The sequence below is a fragment of the Cloeon dipterum genome, chromosome 1 (genome assembly GCF_949628265.1).
Source record: "Cloeon dipterum chromosome 1, ieCloDipt1.1, whole genome shotgun sequence".
In the NCBI taxonomy this organism is placed as follows: domain Eukaryota; kingdom Metazoa; phylum Arthropoda; class Insecta; order Ephemeroptera; family Baetidae; genus Cloeon; species Cloeon dipterum.
Window position 1 is genome coordinate 4,634,493 of NC_088786.1, and position 19,860 is coordinate 4,654,352.

The following is a 19,860-nucleotide window of genomic DNA, read 5'->3' on the forward strand; positions in this document are numbered from 1 at the left end:
CTACTGATATCTCCGTCAGCAATATTCGCAGCTCCCTGCAGTATTTGCTTTTAAATTCTACATGAAACCAAATCGCCTCAAGATCATAATATGTGTTTCTGGCAGTTCAGAGAAAACACCTACTCCAATTAAATTACCTTTCGTGGAATATGCTACACTTTCGCAATCAATTTTAACTGCCTGCGAGTGTTTCTACCCACTGATATTATTGCTGTAATTCTTTGCTCGCAGGCACCCTCGACCACTCGTTCCGCCGCAGAAACCTAAATGATTTCAAAATTTGAGCTGCCAGATATTTTACAACGGCAGGAAAACGCCTAAAATATCAAATTTCAAAGGGGAGGGAACCTGCGAACGACATTTCAATATTACTTTCGCAGAGTAGCGTAATTATTTTGCTTGTGAAATCAACACTGGCAGCTCAGAACTTCCCAGCCTACGAAATTTTGCGTATTATTTTGAGACTTTTCCTTTAGCAGCAGTGGAAGCTAACCTAAACTTAATCAAATGAATATTTATTTAATTCTAGTGCCATTGAAATCTCTTTCCTGGCTAATGTTTTTTTATAAATAAGTCAAAAGTAGGATCACCAAAGAAACGATGGAGTTCTATAGTCGATTAATTCAATTAATAATCTATTTATGGTGCTTCTTCTGAAAATTATTGCGTTGTTGTTATGATGGCAAACGTTTTCTCTTGGTGAAACGAATAGCCTTTCATTCGTCTGGAAATGAACCACCACAGCAATATTTAATTAATGGCTGTTGCAAAGCTTGCCTTACATCCAACTTGTTTATTTAGTTTGTTGTACGTACAGATGTGGACTCTGCTTTCACAACATTTATTATTTGCACCGTCAACAGTTCGTTGAATTCCATTCGAGTTAATTAGAGCTATATATAATAACAACAAAAAGGTAGGAAAAAATTTAATCTTTCTTTGATCAACTATGTGATCTTAATTACCAAAAACACAAAAAATGCTTACTCAGGCGATGGGCGGTTGAAAGTGAACACGAGAAAAACGATCTCGCCATTCCTCACACTGCAATTCCCACCCACACTTCAGCCCTTTTTACTGGTAATTTACCTGCAAAACAAGACCTACAATACAGCAATCTACAGAGTATTCTGGATCAACACATGTTGAAATTGCTGAGCGGAAGGAAAAAGAAAGCAAATAATGACGAAATCTTGTGAAACCCTGTCTTTTCTCCTTTCATAGAGTGAACTTTTGCTTTTCATGGAAATATTTATATGTAAATCCTAAGAGGCTGCTACCGCTGCTCTTTAATGGTTATTTATTAGGCAGAAGTTCATTTTAATTAAAGTTAAAAATCGTTTTATACTGTAACTTATCCAAAAAGCTGTTCATTTTGTATCATTCCAAAATGCTCTTGAGATTTTGGTCTTGACGAGAAAGTACAATCCCACGAAGAACAAATAATAGATTGTTTAACCATAAAGCAAGCCGCATTTCATGGAAAAATATTATTCACCAGCTGCGAAAAGCCCAAATTAGATGGCGCAAGCAGTTACTTTCGATTTCAATGAACTTGCGCTGCAATTCCAGACTCAATCCTGCCCCTGTGCTTTCTTCACCAAGAATTATTATTTTTAATATATTTGAAACAAAAATCAGTCCAGCTTAATTTCCATAGAAATGTCAGCAGAGATTTAAAAAAATATTCACATGATTTTGCTATACAGTGATTGCAAATCTAAGTAGCGGGATTGAGACTTAAATTGCATTAAAATCGAGAGTAGCCGCTGGCACCATCTATTGGCGGCTTGGAACAGTAAAAGCTTTCGCAACTGGTGAATTCCAGGCAATAATATATTTCAATAATTAGGACGGTCCTCAATTACCCGCAGTAAATAAATGCTATGCTATTATTACTTATTGAATATAATTTAACTTTTGTATCCTTACTTCCAGGCAAAAAAGGTCTTGTATACCGTTACACAGTTCTTCTCTAAATTTGACGCTCTGATGGAAAACCCAGCGTTCGTAATTTTCAGATTAGGAATACAACAACTAAATGCGATCGCAGTCATACATAGTTTCCTACTTCAATAGGCGTGCTCACAAATGCGAGGTATGTAGGCTGTGTATGTAAATTAGTTTTTTGTTAAATTCTTTTCTCTTCCGGTAGTCCGTTTGAAAAGTAGCATTTAAAAGAGTAGAATGCAGAAATATTTTTCCAAAAAATCATTGTTTTATGTCAACAAAAAAGAAGACAGGGGAAATGTGGAAAGCATGATGTTTACAATGGACGGTATTTCGCAATGCAAACAACAAGTTTTTGTTTCTACACCGGCGAACATGCCAGCAGAGCGCGCAGGTCAGCTGGTGCTGTTCCAGCGTGCTCGAGAAAAAGTCTGCAATTTGCTCGTTAGGGTGCGAATTCGCATGTGCAAAAAGGGATTCGGGTGATGGATGTGTCACGAGACCATCCATTGTACTCCTCTGCTACACACGCGCGGTGCCGGGAATAAATCACGATTCAACTGGGCAAAAAGCGTAATCACCTCGTGCTTTGTGCGTGCACTCTGCACGCCCTGTCCTGTCGTTGCTTTAATTATGCGACAAGGACGCAAAGACGAAATACGGCGAGCAGTATGGAATAATTACGCCCCATCAGAGCCCTTGCGCCCGGGTTCAATATTAATGGGACTTTTTCATTAATTTAGATTGCCTTCGTGTGGCAGAGATTCAGGGCCCGATACCGCTATATGCTTTTGCGTGCCAAATGAGCCGCCATTTCCCAGGCTTGCTGTTCACGAGGATTATGCGGCTTCGGTGAACTTGCCACGCAGTCCACTTTCAGAGGACGAGATAAAATATTATGCCACTCGCATTTTATATTTTGCTCATTGAACTGGCTTGCATGGTTTTAATTTATTGAACCAGATTTATCCCAGAGAGCTAGAGATAGATTTTAATGACCATTATGTGAACCCGATAAAGCTACTTTATCAAGTATACATTTCATTTTGTTGATAGACGTCAATAATAAAAATTTCCAATGCATATTGGTGTTAAAAGCTTGTAAGCTGAACTTTTTTAATTAAATTTGGTTTAATATGTGCTACATGTTTTATTTTAGTTGGTATCAATTGGATTTGATGCAGGATTTGAACTGATTTTGGTTTTTCTGAAGAAAATAAAACAATTTAACATGCTCTTTACTAATTTATGCGATGAGGGCCAGGATTTTTTTTTCTGTATATCACAATATATGAGACTAACTTTTATATCTACTCAACATAAACTATCAAAGGTCTCGAAAAGACTACACAAAAAACGTATTTTCTTTGCGTATTGATTCAATCTCAAACTTTTAAACTGATTTTGTGATATTACATGTTTACAAGTTCAGCCTAACCCTCTATTTATGGCTTCAGTGGGCACTAAACCAACGGAATAGCACCATTTGTATTTCCTGCGTCAAGACTGCGAATATTCGCTATATTTCCATCCCTTCAAAAAAGCAACAAAAGAGCCGCTAACAGATAGCTGCGCTGTTACCAAAAACACTCAACCATACGGATCATCTGCTGCGCGCGTGCAATAAATTTTGCCTAATTATACGCGATACACGAAATAATAACATCGCCACAAGAGCGGTGCGCCGGCGGCATCGGGGTTTCTTCCCTTCTCTGCGCGTGTTGTTTCCGTTTTACTGTCCTATAAATCTAACTTTGCTCGCGGCTCGTGTTACGTTACGACCAAGTGGAGTGGCTCCAGTCCGTCGGATCTCTCAAGCACATAGGAAGCGTGACTCTCTGCTTTTGCGAATTTAATGGATGCCCGGCTCATTGCAGCAGAGCGAATTTATCGGCCGCCCTCTTCAAAGCGACGCTAAGCGTGTCCAGATTTACGGCGAGATGTAATTTTATTAAGTATCACAGCCTTTCACAATTTGATGCACGCATGATTGGCCTCTTTCTCTCTCCGACTAGCTGGTAATATGAATCGCTTGATCTATTTTATGTCTTCAGAAATTGTTCACTTGGAATCGTAAAATAGCGTTTGACTGTTCAAGTTGAAAGCTTTTTTACCCTCGTTCCATTTTGAATTGAAATTGATTGATAAATCGCTTGAGGACATATCCACTCTCACGTATTTTTTGTTCCATATGCGCTTTCATCTCGCAGAAACCTATTGAAATGTTTCCTGTATATGTATTTCGAGTAAAGTGGTGTATTTTTTGCCTGTCGAGTGTTCACTTTTTGGGATAAATGTTTCTACTGGTTGGCCATTATTGCAATTTACAGAACGGGTTGAAATCACAAGTTCACAAAGATGATTATTTTTTTTAACTATGAAGACAACTCAAAGAGAACTCTCCGTTATTCCTTCTGGCGCAATTAATTACGTTTGAACTTGCTTCACAAACTTGACTTTTAAAATAATGAAATGGCTTCAGTGGTGCACAGCTTCATCACATTTATGAGTCGGCTCTCAATATAATGCCGATATTCGCATCTCAATCTTGGAATCCATAAATGGCCACCTATTTTTTAGAAGAAATATATTCCGCAGCCGTGCCCTTTGAATCGGAAAAGCTGAAATTTGCCGCATGAGTAACTTTGGATGGGATAATTAGCGAAAAGGCCAGTTTCCAGTACGCCCATTTTCGGTTTTGCTGCTATACGAAGCGAGATTGAAATGATTTATTGCGAAGCCGTTTGTCGTCGGCAAAAGAAAAAGCTAAATGGCCGGAATGGAGCGGACCTAGCCTTTTCTTGCATTATCCGCGACGATAAATAATATAACCCCGCGTGGAACACAGCCATCGTTTTATTAACTCACGCCGGTACAAAGGAAGCTGTTTTCTTTTGTGGTAGTTTTGCCGTTGACACTCAATCGCCGGCTAGAAGAAGCACTTTGCGACTCGCCGACTTTTGTCAGCTTATCTGAAAATGGGGATGCGTCTCCAGTGAGTGATGAATGACTGGGCTTTCTTGGGTATAGTTTGGAGCTCCTCAGCAGGTCGACTCCTGCGCGTGTGCTTTCGTTGCCTCATTACGGCTAAAAAACATCACAATGCCTGCTGCGAAAAGGGTGAATGATGAAGATGAATCTGTTGCATGCGACTTTGCTTTGAGCCTCGTTATGAAATTTAATGATCGACCTGCAATAACCATATCGCTTCAACGCGCCATTTTTATTCAAGAATACAGTACTTTTCGGCTTAATCACTGAGGGCTTTTTCATTATTTTGCTAATCATACTGAATAAAAAATGAAATCTTGTCAAGATTTGTAACAGATGTGATTGTGGAGATTGTAGAGTCATTTCTTACTGACATTCATTGATGAATTATTCTATACGACAATAATATTATAATTTTTCAAGAGAGGGTTGATCAATAACCTATAACTGGGCACCCGTTAACATCAAACAAACATGGGATAGCACATGCAAGGGATGAGCCCAATTCTGTGAATTGTGAAGGATTTCAAACTATAGAAACTGCAAAAAACAAAACCAGCGACCACCCTAAACAGACAAACTGTGGTAAAAATCCTAACTGATTTAATATTTATTGTGACCATAATTCTATTTAGAAACTACATAAACTATTTAGAACTACATTAAATATGCGTTTGAATTTGAAAAATGCAATAAATTGAGGATATTCCTCCATAAATATCTATTTGTCGTTAAAAAAGATCAAGTTCAATCTCTTTTATTGAAATTGTACAGGAATTGCTTTTCCTGATCGGGAATGAAAATATCTTCAAGCGCATATATATTGTTTCTGAATCATAGCCTATTTTGCGTTTCCAACAATAGGAGATCCAAAGCACAAAATTCAATCAACCTGCGAGCCCCATGGAGAACTCAGCGTGCTTGCAATCATAATAAAATGAGGCTAGTGCATCGATGCAAAATTCGATCAGACTCGAATGCAAAGAGCGCCCTGCCGGTGCGTGATATTAAACAAGGCAGAGGGCACAACAAAGAGAAACCGTCGATGATGAAACGCACGCTTTGATGTTGCATTTGATGGCTCTAAATAATTTGACGCTGCCGTCAGGTATACGCACGTGCATCGAGTTGTCGAAAAATAAACGAGCGTTGCGATTTGCAAAGTGGGTCTATGGTGCAGCAGCAAATCGTTTGAAGTTCGCTCCGTTGGCCTGTCTGTGTCTGCAGTCAACAGCAATTGTGTGGTTTGTTTGATTTTATCGACTGTTTGTTTGCCTTTAAATCATTGCGTTTGTTACTTGTTTTGTTAGCGTTTGAGTGGAAACTCACACTGCTGTGCTCTTTTCAGAATGTAGCAATTCCTTTGTCAGATGTCATGTTAAAAAGTAAAATTTCCCATCACCTTTAATAAAATCGAAAAGTTGCATCCTCTTTACACCTTTACTTCAGGAAAATGGTAATAATTCCGATTCAGCTTAAGTGCGAGTTCTGCCATAAAAACTCTACTTAGTGGTTTTATGTTTTCCGACATTACTTTGATCCGCTTTAACTATGTAATGCAAACTTTTGCTTTTCCACATTCCGCCATTAGTGAATTATCAAGAGGATGCCATTTCCCCGCGAATCGATTTTCTTGACGCGATTCGTGCATCAGTGAATCCACTGAGCTCTCAATAACCCGACGTAGCACCAGCGAAAATGAAAGTACAGACAGAAAGAAGAGTCTCTTGAGTACAAATGAAATTTTGCTTGACTTCCTGTGCACGAACCATCGACAAGAATTAGGAGGAGTTTGTGTCACTTGGATTTTCTGTCCCGTGACTTATTGGATTTATTGGGAGAACGCCTTGCTTTAGTGCCTCATAACTTTTTGACGGATACAACGTTGAAAACTCTGGATGATCTGTTAATATTTCAATAATTTCAACTCGGAAGGTTTGGGGAAAATTTTTGTTGCCCTCTCAAAACTTTTGATTGGACAAAGATGATTGATGATTGCTTTATCATCGTTATCCAGCTTACAAATCCTATCTCTGAATACGTTTCACGATCACGATCGACAAAAATTAGTCAAGAGTTTGGAGAAGCAAACCGGAATGTGTCGGGCTGGAAAGTTTCACAGCACTAGCTGGCAATATTCATTAGCGGCCTTGCACGTACTCGTAATCGGAGGGGCATAATGAGGGGCCATCTTGTAAAATGATCCCGTCCCTTGGAGTTTGGAAAAATCTTCAAGTTCTATAGAAGAGCAGAGTGGAAAAGGGCTTTTCTGGCATAAATTTTTACCAAAAGTATTAACATCAAAGGCTCTGTCAATGCTGAGTTGAGGGCGTTGAGGTGGATCAGCAATCGCATATCGCTTCCGTTCTCAGAAAGCAGCTAGCAAATATGTATTATCATTTGGTTCCCGACTCGACTGGAGTGCTTTAGAGCGCGGATATTAGGTGGGACCGAGTTTTGTCGTTCAACCTGTGCTGCAAGATTAAATGAAAATATCCAGGGAATTCTCAATTTCCGGAGCAAACTTCGTCAGTGACACAGATTAAAAAGCGTGCTTTTTAATATCAATGAAGCGACAGCGCAGAGTGGAATATTGATTCAAGGCTTTTTGTTTCTATTTTGGGCCCAGCTTTCACGGCGTAAACAAGAAAATAATCAGATATCTACACCAAGGAAAGCACCCGAGCTCATCCCATGAATTAACAACGCGAATTTAGCGTATGCCTGGCAACAGACTTTATCTCGAATCTAGCTCCACTGAATGTAGCGGTGTCCGGAACGCGCATCGGTGAAGCTCAACAAAAACAATGGTCGCTCTGTATAATTGAAGTGAAAATAGTGTGCGTTCTGAGCGAAATATCATATTTGCATTTCATTCACACGCTCCGGCTGGCGTCTCTCTGGTGTGTTTGCTCCGGCACAATTACACTCGCGAGATGCACATCGCTGTCGTGACGCGTATACCAACAATGTACCCCTCTAAACACACACATAATATAATATTCTTTTTCTTGCTGGAAGGAGGTCATCTCACATTCACAAAAGGCTGCTCGCGAGCGGTGGTTACCAGCTCTCTGTATTCGCACTTTGCCGCGACAGTATCGGATTAAGAACGACATTACAAGCAGCATTAACCGCCAACGATGAAAAACGGGATGAATCTTTTAAAACACCGTCGTGCTGTTTTGTAAAATAAATATGATGTGCGGGAAGTGAAACTAGCCCCTTCCGCCAACAGAAAAATGGGATTTTCTTTTCAGGCTTGGAAACCCGCATGGCAGAGTTTTTAAAACCCAAAAAAATGGACGATTTCACGCCTTCTGAGTTTTGGGTGGGTTACAGAGGTAGCTTTGTAAGCTTTGCTTCCTTTCAAAACTTTTCTGAGCATTAAATTTGTGCTGTTTAATTCAACCCTTCATTGTGGTGCAAAACCGCAAAATATAAAACTGTGTTTTTTTCTGAACTCTTGTACAATGAAATGCAATATTATAAATTTTAATTAATTAAATTCAAGGTAACCAGTTACAAACACTTGAGAAAGAAACAAATTAACTGCTTTGATTAAAATGAAATTAATATAAAAAATTCATTAAACCTTTTTTAAAGAAATCAAGATCACACAATGTTTAAAATATTACAATAAAATACTTAATTGCCAAGAATTCCTTAAAAGTAAATTACACAATTTACTCTTGACTCAAATTATATCAACTACTGATCCTATGTTATACGCTTCCATAGCAAAGATCAATTATGAATTAAACGTTAATTAATCATTGTATAACTTGTTCTCTTTCATTGAAAAGTTATGCGCGTGTAAGTTCAATCCAACACAATGCAGTGCAATTTACATTTTCTGATTTATCACTCGATAATTAACAGAATGCGACGCTAGTGGCATGAACCGATGAAACTTTCAGTGTGAAACGCTCTCTTGGAAAGTGGCAATTTCCCGTGGCGGAGCCAGCCATATCCAAGTAAGCAAGCGAACGACCGAATTCGATTAAGCCATCACGACGAGACCGGCGCGAGTCACTTTAAAGTGGCCGAATTGGCCTCCGCCGGGCGCCTACACTAAAGGTAATCAGTTTATCACGAAGACATTTCAAAGAAGGTGACAGTCATTGGGATAAAAAGAAGGAAAGCGGGTTCTTACTGTGAAGCTGCCGGAAGGAGGAAGAGCCAGACGACAGCGGTGGCGTCGACGGCGTTGGCCAAAAACTCTTTGTCCAAAACACACAAAAGCACGCTCTACGTAGCGAAGCAGCAGCAGCAGCGGAGCAACAGCCGCGACGGAGACCAAAGCACGGAGTGCAGCTTCCCTCAGCCCACGGATGGATGGATGCTGTGCCGCCACACGCGCCGCATCCTTCGGGATTCTGCGCGATCGACGCGAGCGCGTGTGTGCTTGCAACGCGGCGCAACCGACAGCAACTATGTTTGCGCCTCATTTGTGGCCCGCGGCTCATAATTACGATTCATGCGCGAGGGGATGGGCTTGTTTTACCGTAGACTTTCTCCTCCGAAATAGGGTGTTAATGGCTGCGCCCTCGGCGGAACAAAGCCAAAGGGCGCCGCGCCCTGCCTGCTGCCACCTTGTAAAACTTGCTCGCTTCTCATGTGTGAGTTCGTTTGTTTGTTTGTTCGCTCGCTCGGTAAGTTGTGGATATATTATTTGACTATTGAAGTTTCAAACTCGAGCTGCTCTGTGTGACTCAGAAACGTCGTTTGTAAATTCAAAATGTGAATATCTTGTAACATCTGTAAAACTATTTATAGATCACAAACTAATACCGACTTATTTATACAAGTTTTCAATTATTTGCACCAGTTGAGTAATTATTCAAAATCTCTCAAGTTTGATTTCATTAAGACGTGTTCAGCAAAGTTTGAATCTTTAAATAATCCATTTTGCATTAATTTAAAAGTTACCACCACTCGAGACACAAATTTCGTTAGGTGGTCACTGGTAGTTTGAGTTCAAAATATACGCAAGTTTTAACTAAATATTATTTAGAGCCCGAAAGTTGATGCACAGGATGCCACCTGCGGGCTAGGTGATGAATAAATTTGCACATAAAGCAGATAAACTATATAGATTATTCGCTCTATATCTGCTAACGGGTAAAATCCCTTGTTTTTATTCAAACATGGCTCCATATAACTTTTTTTTAATTTCAAGGCACCTGTGAGGTAAATTTTAATTTAAAGCAGACATCGTGCAGCTAATTTAAATATATTTTCCTCGTTGTAAAAAAATGTGCTGGTCAAAATACATTAGGAATCCTATCTCATGATGAGAGCTGCATGAGTGGCCAAAACCCGGTTGAAATAAATAAATTCAACTTTTTACCACGAATAATTAACTAGGCCAGTCCGTTTAATTTCTCATTAACCAGTTAAAACATGTATTCAAAATTACTCAAACTCTAAAGTTAATATTTATGCTAAACATAAACTACAAAAATTCTAAAAGTTTTAACCAGAAATCTGACAAAGAATTACACGAGTACTTATACCGAACAGATTATTTATTCTAGGCTTTACAATTATTTTGGAGCTATAATAATCTATCGTCATTAATCTGACTAAAATCAGGGTAAATTATTTTCTAATTGCTTCAGCTTATGACTTGTGTGAGTGACAATTCATTTTATATTTGCATTACATTATTAACATAAATTAACACGTAATTGAGTAGAATAATTTATTTATTTTTCATTAAATCTTTCCTATCTTCCCCATTCTTCCTATCCGTATTTGTGTTTCGTGTAAATATGTGAAAATTGATATTGATAATTATTGTATTTATTTAAATCTTTTAATTCATGCTTTCGTGCATTTTTTCAAGATTTTCAAGACTTAAATATCCTTAGCCATCAGCAGGTTTACATCAATACGTAAATAGATCGCGCTTTTTGCACCAACGCCTGGCCCTTGCGTCACTATTTGCCAAGCTAAACTCGCATGTGCACACTTGGAATACAAATGAAGCGGAAACTTTGAACAGTTTGATCAGACCAATTTTAAATAATTTGCTGACGGACATCAGCGGGGACATCCCCCGGCTCACTCCACCCACTGAAAGATGACCCTTGGGGCAGCCTTGGGTCGAAAATTTCTTCCTCGGCGTACAAAGCGAGGCTTTCTAGCTGCAGACATTCTTTCTCCGTACAGCGAGAAACATTTAAGCTGAAAAACGGAAGAGCTTCTACCTCCTTGTGGTATGGTAGTGCATTTTTCAAACTGCGTGTCTATAATACGTGTCTTCGCTGCTTTGCTTTCTCAAGGGTAGTCTTTCACTGGGGGTAAAAGAAGGAAAAGCACATCTGCACTTAGCAATGATGAAAGATGCAGATAAAAAGCCTTTTCTTTTGAGGCTTCTTCTGCATTGCGAGGTCTGTGCGAATAGTGGCCATGAATATTTTAAAATGTTCCAAATTTTATAATACCACATGTGTTTGTTCATAACGAAAGATAATTAATACAATAATTTTTCAAAGCAACGCGTTGTACAGAAGCAAGTAAATAACTTTATCAAATGATGAAATTTAACCGCAAGTATAAAAAGTCAATTATTATTTAGATTGCACCCAAATTATAATATTTTTTACCATGTATAATTTGAAGTGTTTAATTTGTTTGTATAACAATAAAATATTTTTCTAATCTGTAATAAAAATGTTTTATTTGTTAAGATGCCAACACTCTAAATTGGTTGTCCCAATATCATGATAAAAATGGACTTTATTTTCGTTGCTCAAAACTTCCTCCTTTTATTTCTCCGGTGAGTTTTGGCGTCATAGTAGCACCCTATTTGATGATAAAATAATAATGATTTAAATGTTTAATGAGGCAGTGTTTTTATCAGAGTAGAGAAAGTGGCATTAATTGAGAAGTCTGTCACTTTCCTCCCGCGCTCTTGAGAGAGAGTGATTTTTTTAAATCTCAATCATTAATGTTTCCGTGAAGCAATATTGTAACAACTGGAAGTTGTTAGGTTTGAAATCGAATATTGTATGTAATTTAGCAAGCAGAATGAAGCCATGATTTTGCAGATGGCGAGAGAAACGATTCATCCGTGAAAAGTTGTTGAATATTTAAACGCCTGATGGCTTCTACTCCCTGATTGTGAGACGAAATGGAATTATTTTGAGGGCGCCAGTTCATCGTTCCCGTTATTTGTCAGCCGCCACGCGTCGTTTATCATGCAAAAGCATTTTGGCAGAAATTCAGCTGAACTTCTTCGCGATCTACGCCGGTCGCTTTTCATTTGGCTCACTTTTCCCGAGTCGCTCTCTGCCAAGTGATATATTGCTGCTCGAGCATTAAATTTTCGTGGAGGCGCACATCCCGACCGACGCGTGCGATAAGCACAACACACGTGTATTTTTTCCACGGGTGCAAAGCCTAAAAAATGACGACGGTCACCGGAATATTTCCATCCCTTTGCCAAGCTCCAGTGCAGTGCTCTCTCGATTCGTAATTTGTCAAAATAAACGGACGAGCAGCTCCTCTCTTCTGAAACGTCCTACTGGACAAAAAGCTTTGCGACGGACACGCGTCCGTGGTTTGCAAATGTTCGTGATATTAAGTGCGGGTGTCTAATAAATTTCAAGTGTTGAACGTTTGCTTTTTCATATCTCGTACAAAGAGGCTCGCATTTATAAAGGTTCCCCATTTTGCAACATTCGTTTGAAGTCCGCTCTAGGCTGCCGCGTCTCAAATTAATGTGTGCGCTCTCGCTTGCGTAACGAATAATAAAATTTCGTTCTCTCACAATCACGAAATGCGTAGGAATGATCCAGGCTTTTTAACACATTTTTTTGTACTTTAGATCTGTTTTTGACAGGAGCTTTTAAGATTAATTTAGATTGTAAAGCTCTTCCGTTGCGATTTAGAACTCAATCCTGCTGCTTTGCATTCTGCTCTTAAAATGTTTTCTTTTGATGTACTGAAAACAAAGATTATTCCAGCCAATCACCATAGAAACGTCGGGAAAAAATATGTATTTAAAAAACTCACGTTTCTACACGCTGATTGGCTTAATAGATCTTGGTTTCCAGCACATAAAAATAAATCATTATAAGGGCTTAATGCACAGCAGCAGGATTGAGTTCTAAAACGCAACGGGAGTGCCTTAAAATTGTAAGAACACAGTAGCGCGTTCTGTTTGCGGCTTCGAACACTAATTGTAAGGGCTTTTGCAAATACAATTTTAAACTAACGCAACAGCCTAGGAACGATATGATGTGTAATAATTCTATTGTTTGTGCCTAGTGCATTTAATAAAACTCTGTAAGAAACTATATATGATTTAGGAGTCAACAACACAAAAGAACTTTATTGCAGGCTTTTTATTAATGTGCTAGGGGCAAGGGACGTACGTGCAACCACCCTCAGCTCTGAGTAATTCTGCTACCATTCTCGTAAATGGTCTTATACCGCATCCACAGTCGCCGTTGTAGTCATCACACACTGCATACTTAATCCACATCCCTGCTATATTGTTACGTTTCACGAAGTCTGCCTGTATTGAAGATTTAACGAGTTAAAGAGCAAACAGAATTTATTCGCACTACCTTTCTTTCCATCGATGCGTAATCTTCAAAGCTAAACCATTCAGTGTTGAGAGTAGCGTAGTTTGACGCATATGGGTCTCGAACTATTAAATAAGATCCATTTCTTATTCGCTTGCACCCCTGCGGCAACAAATGATGTAGTTTTAAAATTTTCTCCCTTTATTCTAAACCTCTTACCTCAGCAAGTGGCATCCACCCGCCCTTCCACATCTTTTGCGGAGCGCCGACTTTATTATTCTTTTTGTCGCTAAGAACAAAATATTCTATGTCAGATGAAACTCCGATGATGAGTTTTGAATACGATCCTTGTTTCGCCACAATTGACTCCACTATGTGTTTCTGATTTTCAACGAAATGTAACCAAAGATCTGTGTTGCAATTTTGTATTCAACCTGGTCGAACAGGGGAGAATTTTGCTTCACAACTGGCAAGGAGTGGAAACCATAGTTGAACGAGTAAATTGGAAAGAAATCAACAATCGGCTCCAACGCAGAAAAATTAAAACCTGTTCAAGCAAATAAGAAAAATGTCAAGAAAACATTTGATACCGATTTACGCACCTTTAAGAGCGTCCGGATAAGGTGGCAGAGAGAGCAGAATCATTTTCCGCGATGGAGGCAGCGCGTTTTTGAGATTTTGCAATAGGGTTACAACGTTGGCCCTGTCATGCGGCACTCCCGGATTGCATGCGTGCTGCCAATGCTTGCAAATTAGCATTTTAGGATAAACAACCTCGAACTCACCTTTGGGCAGGTGGGGTATTGCCATGTTATGAACACGCCATCCAAGCTGTACTCACGAATAAATTGCTGCAATTCGTTGGAAAATTTTCTCGTCAGTTCGTTACTGGCGGCTACTTTGCTTAGACTTTCGGGAGACATAATGGAATCGTCCCATGTGCCGATCTCCACCAGCATTTTCGTCTTGAACGTGCCGGCAACTCGAATAGTTTCTTTGAGCTCTAGAGAAATTGACTTTAGTTAAAATTAGAGAGGAAAGATACATATACTTAAACAATTATTTATTAATAATTCATTTCCATTGAACCAGAAACCAAATTTAAAAAGTATTAGGAAACATGCCAGCAGAGAGATGAGGTAAATTAAAAATAATGTATTTTACCTTGGATTGCAGGCATGTTTTCAACTAAGGAGTTGGTCATTTGGTTAAAAATGAGTAAAGGAGCCAATGAAATGTGTGTGCACTCTCGAGATTTCAGCAAGTCTAGAAGGTTGAAATCGTTCCATTTTCCGCTATTTGAAATATCGTTTACAATTTATTTTAATTCGTCAGTTTAAGAAGAACCTTGGTTCTGTTATGACAGAGCAGAGTACAATTTTATTGTTACGCTCATCAAAATAAAACTTTTTCGTGCACTCCTTGCCAGTCGCTAGGAAAGTCTTAGAGTTGGGAGAAAATTGCATTTTAAAATGGCACTAACCTAATCCAGAAAGCCGATTGAATTCACAAAATTCATAGCTTTTCCTTCCTTTAGCACGTACGTCAATCAACTCGAGACAGTTTGCGATACACATTTTTACTGCGGATTCTGTAAGTTTTTAAATTTAGTTTTGGACGCCAGTGTAATATTTGAAGCGTGCTGCCTTCCCTCTGAAAGCACTATCGTTGATTGTCCTTCTATAATCACATACTGTTGATATCGTTGGAAGCTGTTCATAAATTATCTCAATTAAAAACATTACTGATTAAGCTCGAATTAAATGCAACACTTATTGGCGCAATATTTTCCAATTTAACTTACACTAAGCAGCCCCACAATTGCAGCTGTGAACACGACGTGACACATCCTCTTGAATGCGTTTGGATAAGCACACGTTTTCATCCAACACACGCCTCACTAGCGTGCTACCAAATCAAAGCTAGAAAACAAGCCACATGCTTCCGCTATAGTCCTCCTTTGCTTCCGCTTTTAATGTAATATGCGTGCTGGGGGTAACGATGCTGTTGTAAAACTGGCAAAAATTTTAAGCTGTTTCGATGAAATAAATATCATGAAATAGCATTGAAAAACAATTGAAACATTGGCCCGTGCAACCTATATGTATTGTGTAATATGTTGAAAGTGGGTCTACTGAAGAACTTGCATTTACACCGCCTACATTACAATTAGGTAAATTTTAAAATTTCCATTGCAATCTAATCTCCCCGCCTGCTGGATTAACGCAGACTGCAGCAATTCCTTTAGGACCTATTTGAATCAAAATTATAGTTATAATCACATCTAATAATGCTGCGTTCGCGCGCTCACTTCACGTACCAGCCGCATTATTATAATTGATTTATTAGTGTTGGCTGTTGACGGAAGTTGTCGACATTTAGGGCTGTAATGGAAGAAAACACCAAACACAAGTTAGACCGATGCCAAAGATAAAAGCGTCTAACTCTATAAAATACAAAATTGATATGTTCATCTATAGCTTTTCATTAAATTTGTGGAAAATAACGTTTTTCATTTACTTGAAATGTTATCTAAAAATTTGGAAAAGCTAAAAATTTCCTAGGTTGTCGTTAAAATTTTTGAGAATTAACTCACAAGTTTGCATGAGAATCAAGCGGAGAGCACTGCTGTCATTTTATTGCAAAATCATGATTTAGATTCAAATTTTGGTTTATTACGGATCAGCAGGGCAACTGTGCCCCATACATCCACATCCAGAACTTAACAAAAATATAACAAAGCATTTTTTTGTATTTGATAACAGAGGGAATAGTAAAATCAGTCTATCATATCAGTATTTGGCAAGAAATGTTTGGCTCAGTTTTTGTTTGAATGCACTTGAGTTCCCATTCATACACAGATTCGGCGACAGGTTGTTCCACAGGCGATAACAAATGACTTGGAAGCACTGCTCAGGCACTGTTACACTGACAAAGGGGGCCCGAAGTCGCATTCGATGCGCCCGTGACCTTTCAGCACCAGTTCAGGTGTCTTCACTCTGCGGTGGAGCCCTCGCTGCTCTCTCGGCTGTCCATTTTCGTTGACCTCGTCACCCTCTCGAGACTCCGAGCCTTCCTGCCCCCCTGGGAGTTGCCCACCGCCTTTGTCTGGCTGGACGCTTTCTTTTTGTTGAGGGGCGCGGTGGCAAAACCCTGGGGCAGGCCTGCTCGGGGTACGAGGGGCGGATTGTCGGGCGAGAGCATGGCAGTCTGGCGGTCGCGATTTATAACGTCGGAAGGAAATTTTAGCTCATAATTTGCTCACCATTGGATAGATCACAAAGCGAGAGAGCGAATTCAAGCGAAATAAAAATCATTGAAACCCCGTTTAATATTACGAGAAATTGGGCACAGTCTGAAATTTAACTGTTCCTTGGTCCTGATTTCATTATTAGCACATTATAGAGGATAAACTGTTGCTAAATTTCACAAACGATAAACTCAATGAACTAAATACATATATAGTCAACAATGCAAAATGTTCTTAATTATCGGTCTGAAATCATGAAACAAATACATTATTATTGAAATCAAGGAGCCAACAATTCACTCGTTTTCCATCCTTAACTGATTCGTCTTGCACAGCTTACTTTAAATATTCTCAAGAGTGGAATGCGTTTAATAGAATGCAAAATAAGCAAGTTGGTTTCCTCAGATTCCATTGCAATAACAAATATAATAAATGCAGCAGTAATTTAAGATCTCTAAAGGATTAAATCTCTTGGGCGCTGGACGCAATTGATCAGAATGCCAGTGTATATATTATGTTTGTTCAGTTAGTAGATCAAATGGTTGATAAACCTCACAGCAACCCGAGATTAGATTTTCTTTTAACATCGCGTTTCCTAATGAAAATACTATTACAAACAAAACGCGCAGACAGCCCGCCGAGTTTCAAAGCGAGTACACATCACAAACGACTCTCCGAGAGCCGTTTAATTAAAATCCATTCTGTCCGCTCCATTATTTACAATTGTCCGAGCGACAAAGTTAAATCGTGAAAACAGTGCAAAGAATAAAAGTAAACATTTCACGAACACCAGTCTGCTGTGTTCTTCTTTAAAATTAATTAAAAATGCTGCTGAGCAAGCCTCAAAACTACATATAAAGTGCTCTCGCAAACCTCATTAAGATCGCCCGTCGCATTTAATTTCCATACCAACTTCCACTCAAGCCCATCAGCACAAGCAAAGAATCCGAGACGCGCGTCTTGCGCAGCTACTAGCTGTTTTGCATAATGTTCTCACTTCCTCATCACTTTTGCAGTCATAAATCACCATAATTCGTCCAACCGCAAACTATCTTGTGTTTTTGAAACGGCTTAATATAATTTACTGATCGTCTCGCTCGCCTGCAAATTTATCTTGAAATATATTTTCATGATAAAAACATGATTCATTTATTCTTTTGTATTTTAAAAGTGGCAATCGGGTTTTCTCCTCTTTTAAATTAAATAAATTTGTTGCAAAATTCGTAGGGGAAAATTAATTTTACCTAACTATTAAACACAAATTTGTGTAACGAACACAAAACGTTTTACATCGAATATTTAAAGTAAATTTTTTAATCAGGCGATGTCACCATTGCTTATTCTTACTGTTAGTTTTTGTTCTTTAGCCAGCGTCACTTGATACGCTCAGACTTCTTTCCTTTCTGTCCACTAAATAGACGTTGGCACACAAATAAAAAGCAATGGGTACACCCCAATGGCCGAGTGGATGTGGGAGAGCGTTGGGTTTTCGCTCCGCTACATTAAAGCCCTCGAAAGAAAGAGAGGGAAGGGCAGAGAAAAAGTGTGCGTGCATCTTTTTTGCACGCAAATTCTCCGCTTGGCCATTGTGGATGCGTTCGCCGTGATGAGGATGAGCTTTTTTCTGCCGTGTGGTTGCCTTTTCAGCCTGCTGAATATAAGCCTGCTTTTTGCTTTGTATCTCTGCCAGGGAAATTGACCACTAACACTCAAGAATAGCGTTCCAGCTCGCCTTACACCCTATACGCATGCAAGAATCATTGACTATATATGTCTGTCGAACGCTGAATTTTGGATGAACTAGCAAGCCAATCGAGAAGGAATAATTTTTTACGGCCAATCTGGCTGCTTGGAAAAGTGTGTTTCAGTGCACCATGAATAAATATTCCATAAGACCGAAATCCGTTTATTTTACTCGCCATGCTTTGAAGGAATGAGACTCGCAGACTCTCCAACGTCTGTTGAAATATTTACGGCCTCAATACAAAAGCCTCTGAATGACCTTTTTGTGCTCTCTTGAATAATGCCAGCGGCAGTTGAAGTGGTTTTATCGTAATTTAAGTCGAACAGACCTTTCGGAACAGTGCCAACTGCCGCGACAGTATACCTGCGAATTTTTAGAGATTCTCTCTCTCTCTCTCTCTCTCTCTCTCTCTCTCTCTCTCCCTCTCTCCCTTCCATTGTTGCTGCCCTTCGCCCCAATCACGCTAGTTTGCTATTGGCAACCGAGATTCGAATATTGCGATTTCCCTTAGGAATGTGCTTTTCCAAGCGCAGCGGGGGCAGTGTAATTTTTAGCTGTTTGCAACGCTGAAATTTGCAATCGATATTCTTTAATAAAACGCTTTCTCGCTCGCTCAGATGCAAGCGAGCTGGCTATAAAACGTGCACCATATCAGCACAATAAAAAGTAATAAGCTCAAGCATAAACTGGGGAACTTATTATGGAGGGCAGAAGAGGCAATAATTTTGAGGATTCGGAGCGCGCTGGAAAGGCGAGAGAACAAGTGCGGAGAGAAAGAAGCGGCACAATTTCGACCCACTCGAAAAGTTGATAAATACTTACAAAGAGCATTTTCATTTCAGTAGCCATTTTGAACTAATTTTGACACTATCTAAATCATTAAAATCTGCAGATAAACAAAAAAAAATGCTTTGGTATTTTGCATTATAAAAATTATTTGACCATTAAAATGGTACATCAATTACTTCGTTTATATCCATTTGCCTTACCAAAAAAATGGCTATTGAATTTCTTACATTTTTCCAGCGTCTGAGCGTGGAAGTAACCCAATCAAATAAAACGTATTATATTTCCCATCAGTAGCGCGGCCACTCGACCTGTCACTCTACCTCGCCCTCCCGCAGCGCAGCAGCTGGCTCCAGTTTCCTGTTCCAATTTTCATGCTTTGTTGCCGACTATATTTATTCGACGAGCGGCGAGCACTCCGTTCGAGAGCCGACCACGGTCCATTCCGACGCTGCTTTGCGGTCACAATCGGTTAATTGCGTATGAAACACGAGTCTGACCCACAAATCAGAAGCATCAGTTGACTACACAAGCGCGAATCGTTGAAGCATGCTTCTCATTCCGTTGAAGCGGGTAATTGCGATTTGCCAAACCACAGA

At 39.3% G+C, this 19,860-nt stretch overlaps 2 protein-coding genes and 1 long non-coding RNA gene across 7 annotated transcripts in view; all 3 read right to left on the bottom strand.

Annotated features, from left to right (window-relative positions):
- Positions 1–9,269, bottom strand: part of mtt (mangetout) — a 237,064-nt gene extending 227,795 nt beyond the window's left edge. For 4 of the 5 annotated variants that reach the window (XM_065476639.1, XM_065476638.1, XM_065476637.1 and 1 more), the window contains exon 1: positions 9,098–9,269. The gene's annotated coding sequence lies outside the window, so the exon portion shown is untranslated. The remainder of the gene's footprint in view (positions 1–9,097) is intronic. The other variant, XM_065476635.1, reaches the window with a different exon arrangement.
- A 4,040-nt stretch (positions 9,270–13,309) lies between these two features.
- LOC135934765 (probable chitinase 10) lies at positions 13,310–14,139 on the bottom strand. The gene is made up of 5 exons (XM_065476734.1): positions 14,084–14,139; positions 13,916–14,028; positions 13,701–13,862; positions 13,524–13,643; positions 13,310–13,471 (listed from the first exon to the last, which is right to left on the bottom strand). The coding sequence occupies exons 1-5, from the start codon at positions 14,124–14,126 to the stop codon at positions 13,310–13,312; spliced, it is 600 nt and encodes a 199-aa protein (XP_065332806.1). The 5' UTR covers positions 14,127–14,139.
- Positions 14,140–14,182: 43 nt separating this feature from the next.
- On the bottom strand, positions 14,183–15,181 carry LOC135934029 (uncharacterized). The gene is made up of 4 exons (XR_010574052.1): positions 14,965–15,181; positions 14,829–14,913; positions 14,646–14,776; positions 14,183–14,484 (listed from the first exon to the last, which is right to left on the bottom strand). It is a non-coding gene; the product is annotated as an uncharacterized LOC135934029 (long non-coding RNA).
- Between the last annotated feature and the right edge of the window lie 4,679 nt (positions 15,182–19,860).

Excerpts from the sequence above, each read along its gene's own strand:
- LOC135934765 (XM_065476734.1), bottom strand. The coding sequence starts at position 14,126 with ATGATTCTGCTCTCTCTGCCACCTTATCCGGACGCTCTTAAAG. Across the intron at positions 13,863-13,915 it reads ATTCTCCCCTGTTCGACCAG|AAACACATAGTGGAGTCAAT; the intron begins GTTGAATACAAA and ends GTTGAAAATCAG. Across the intron at positions 13,644-13,700 it reads GGTGGATGCCACTTGCTGAG|GGGTGCAAGCGAATAAGAAA; the intron begins GTAAGAGGTTTA and ends TTGTTGCCGCAG.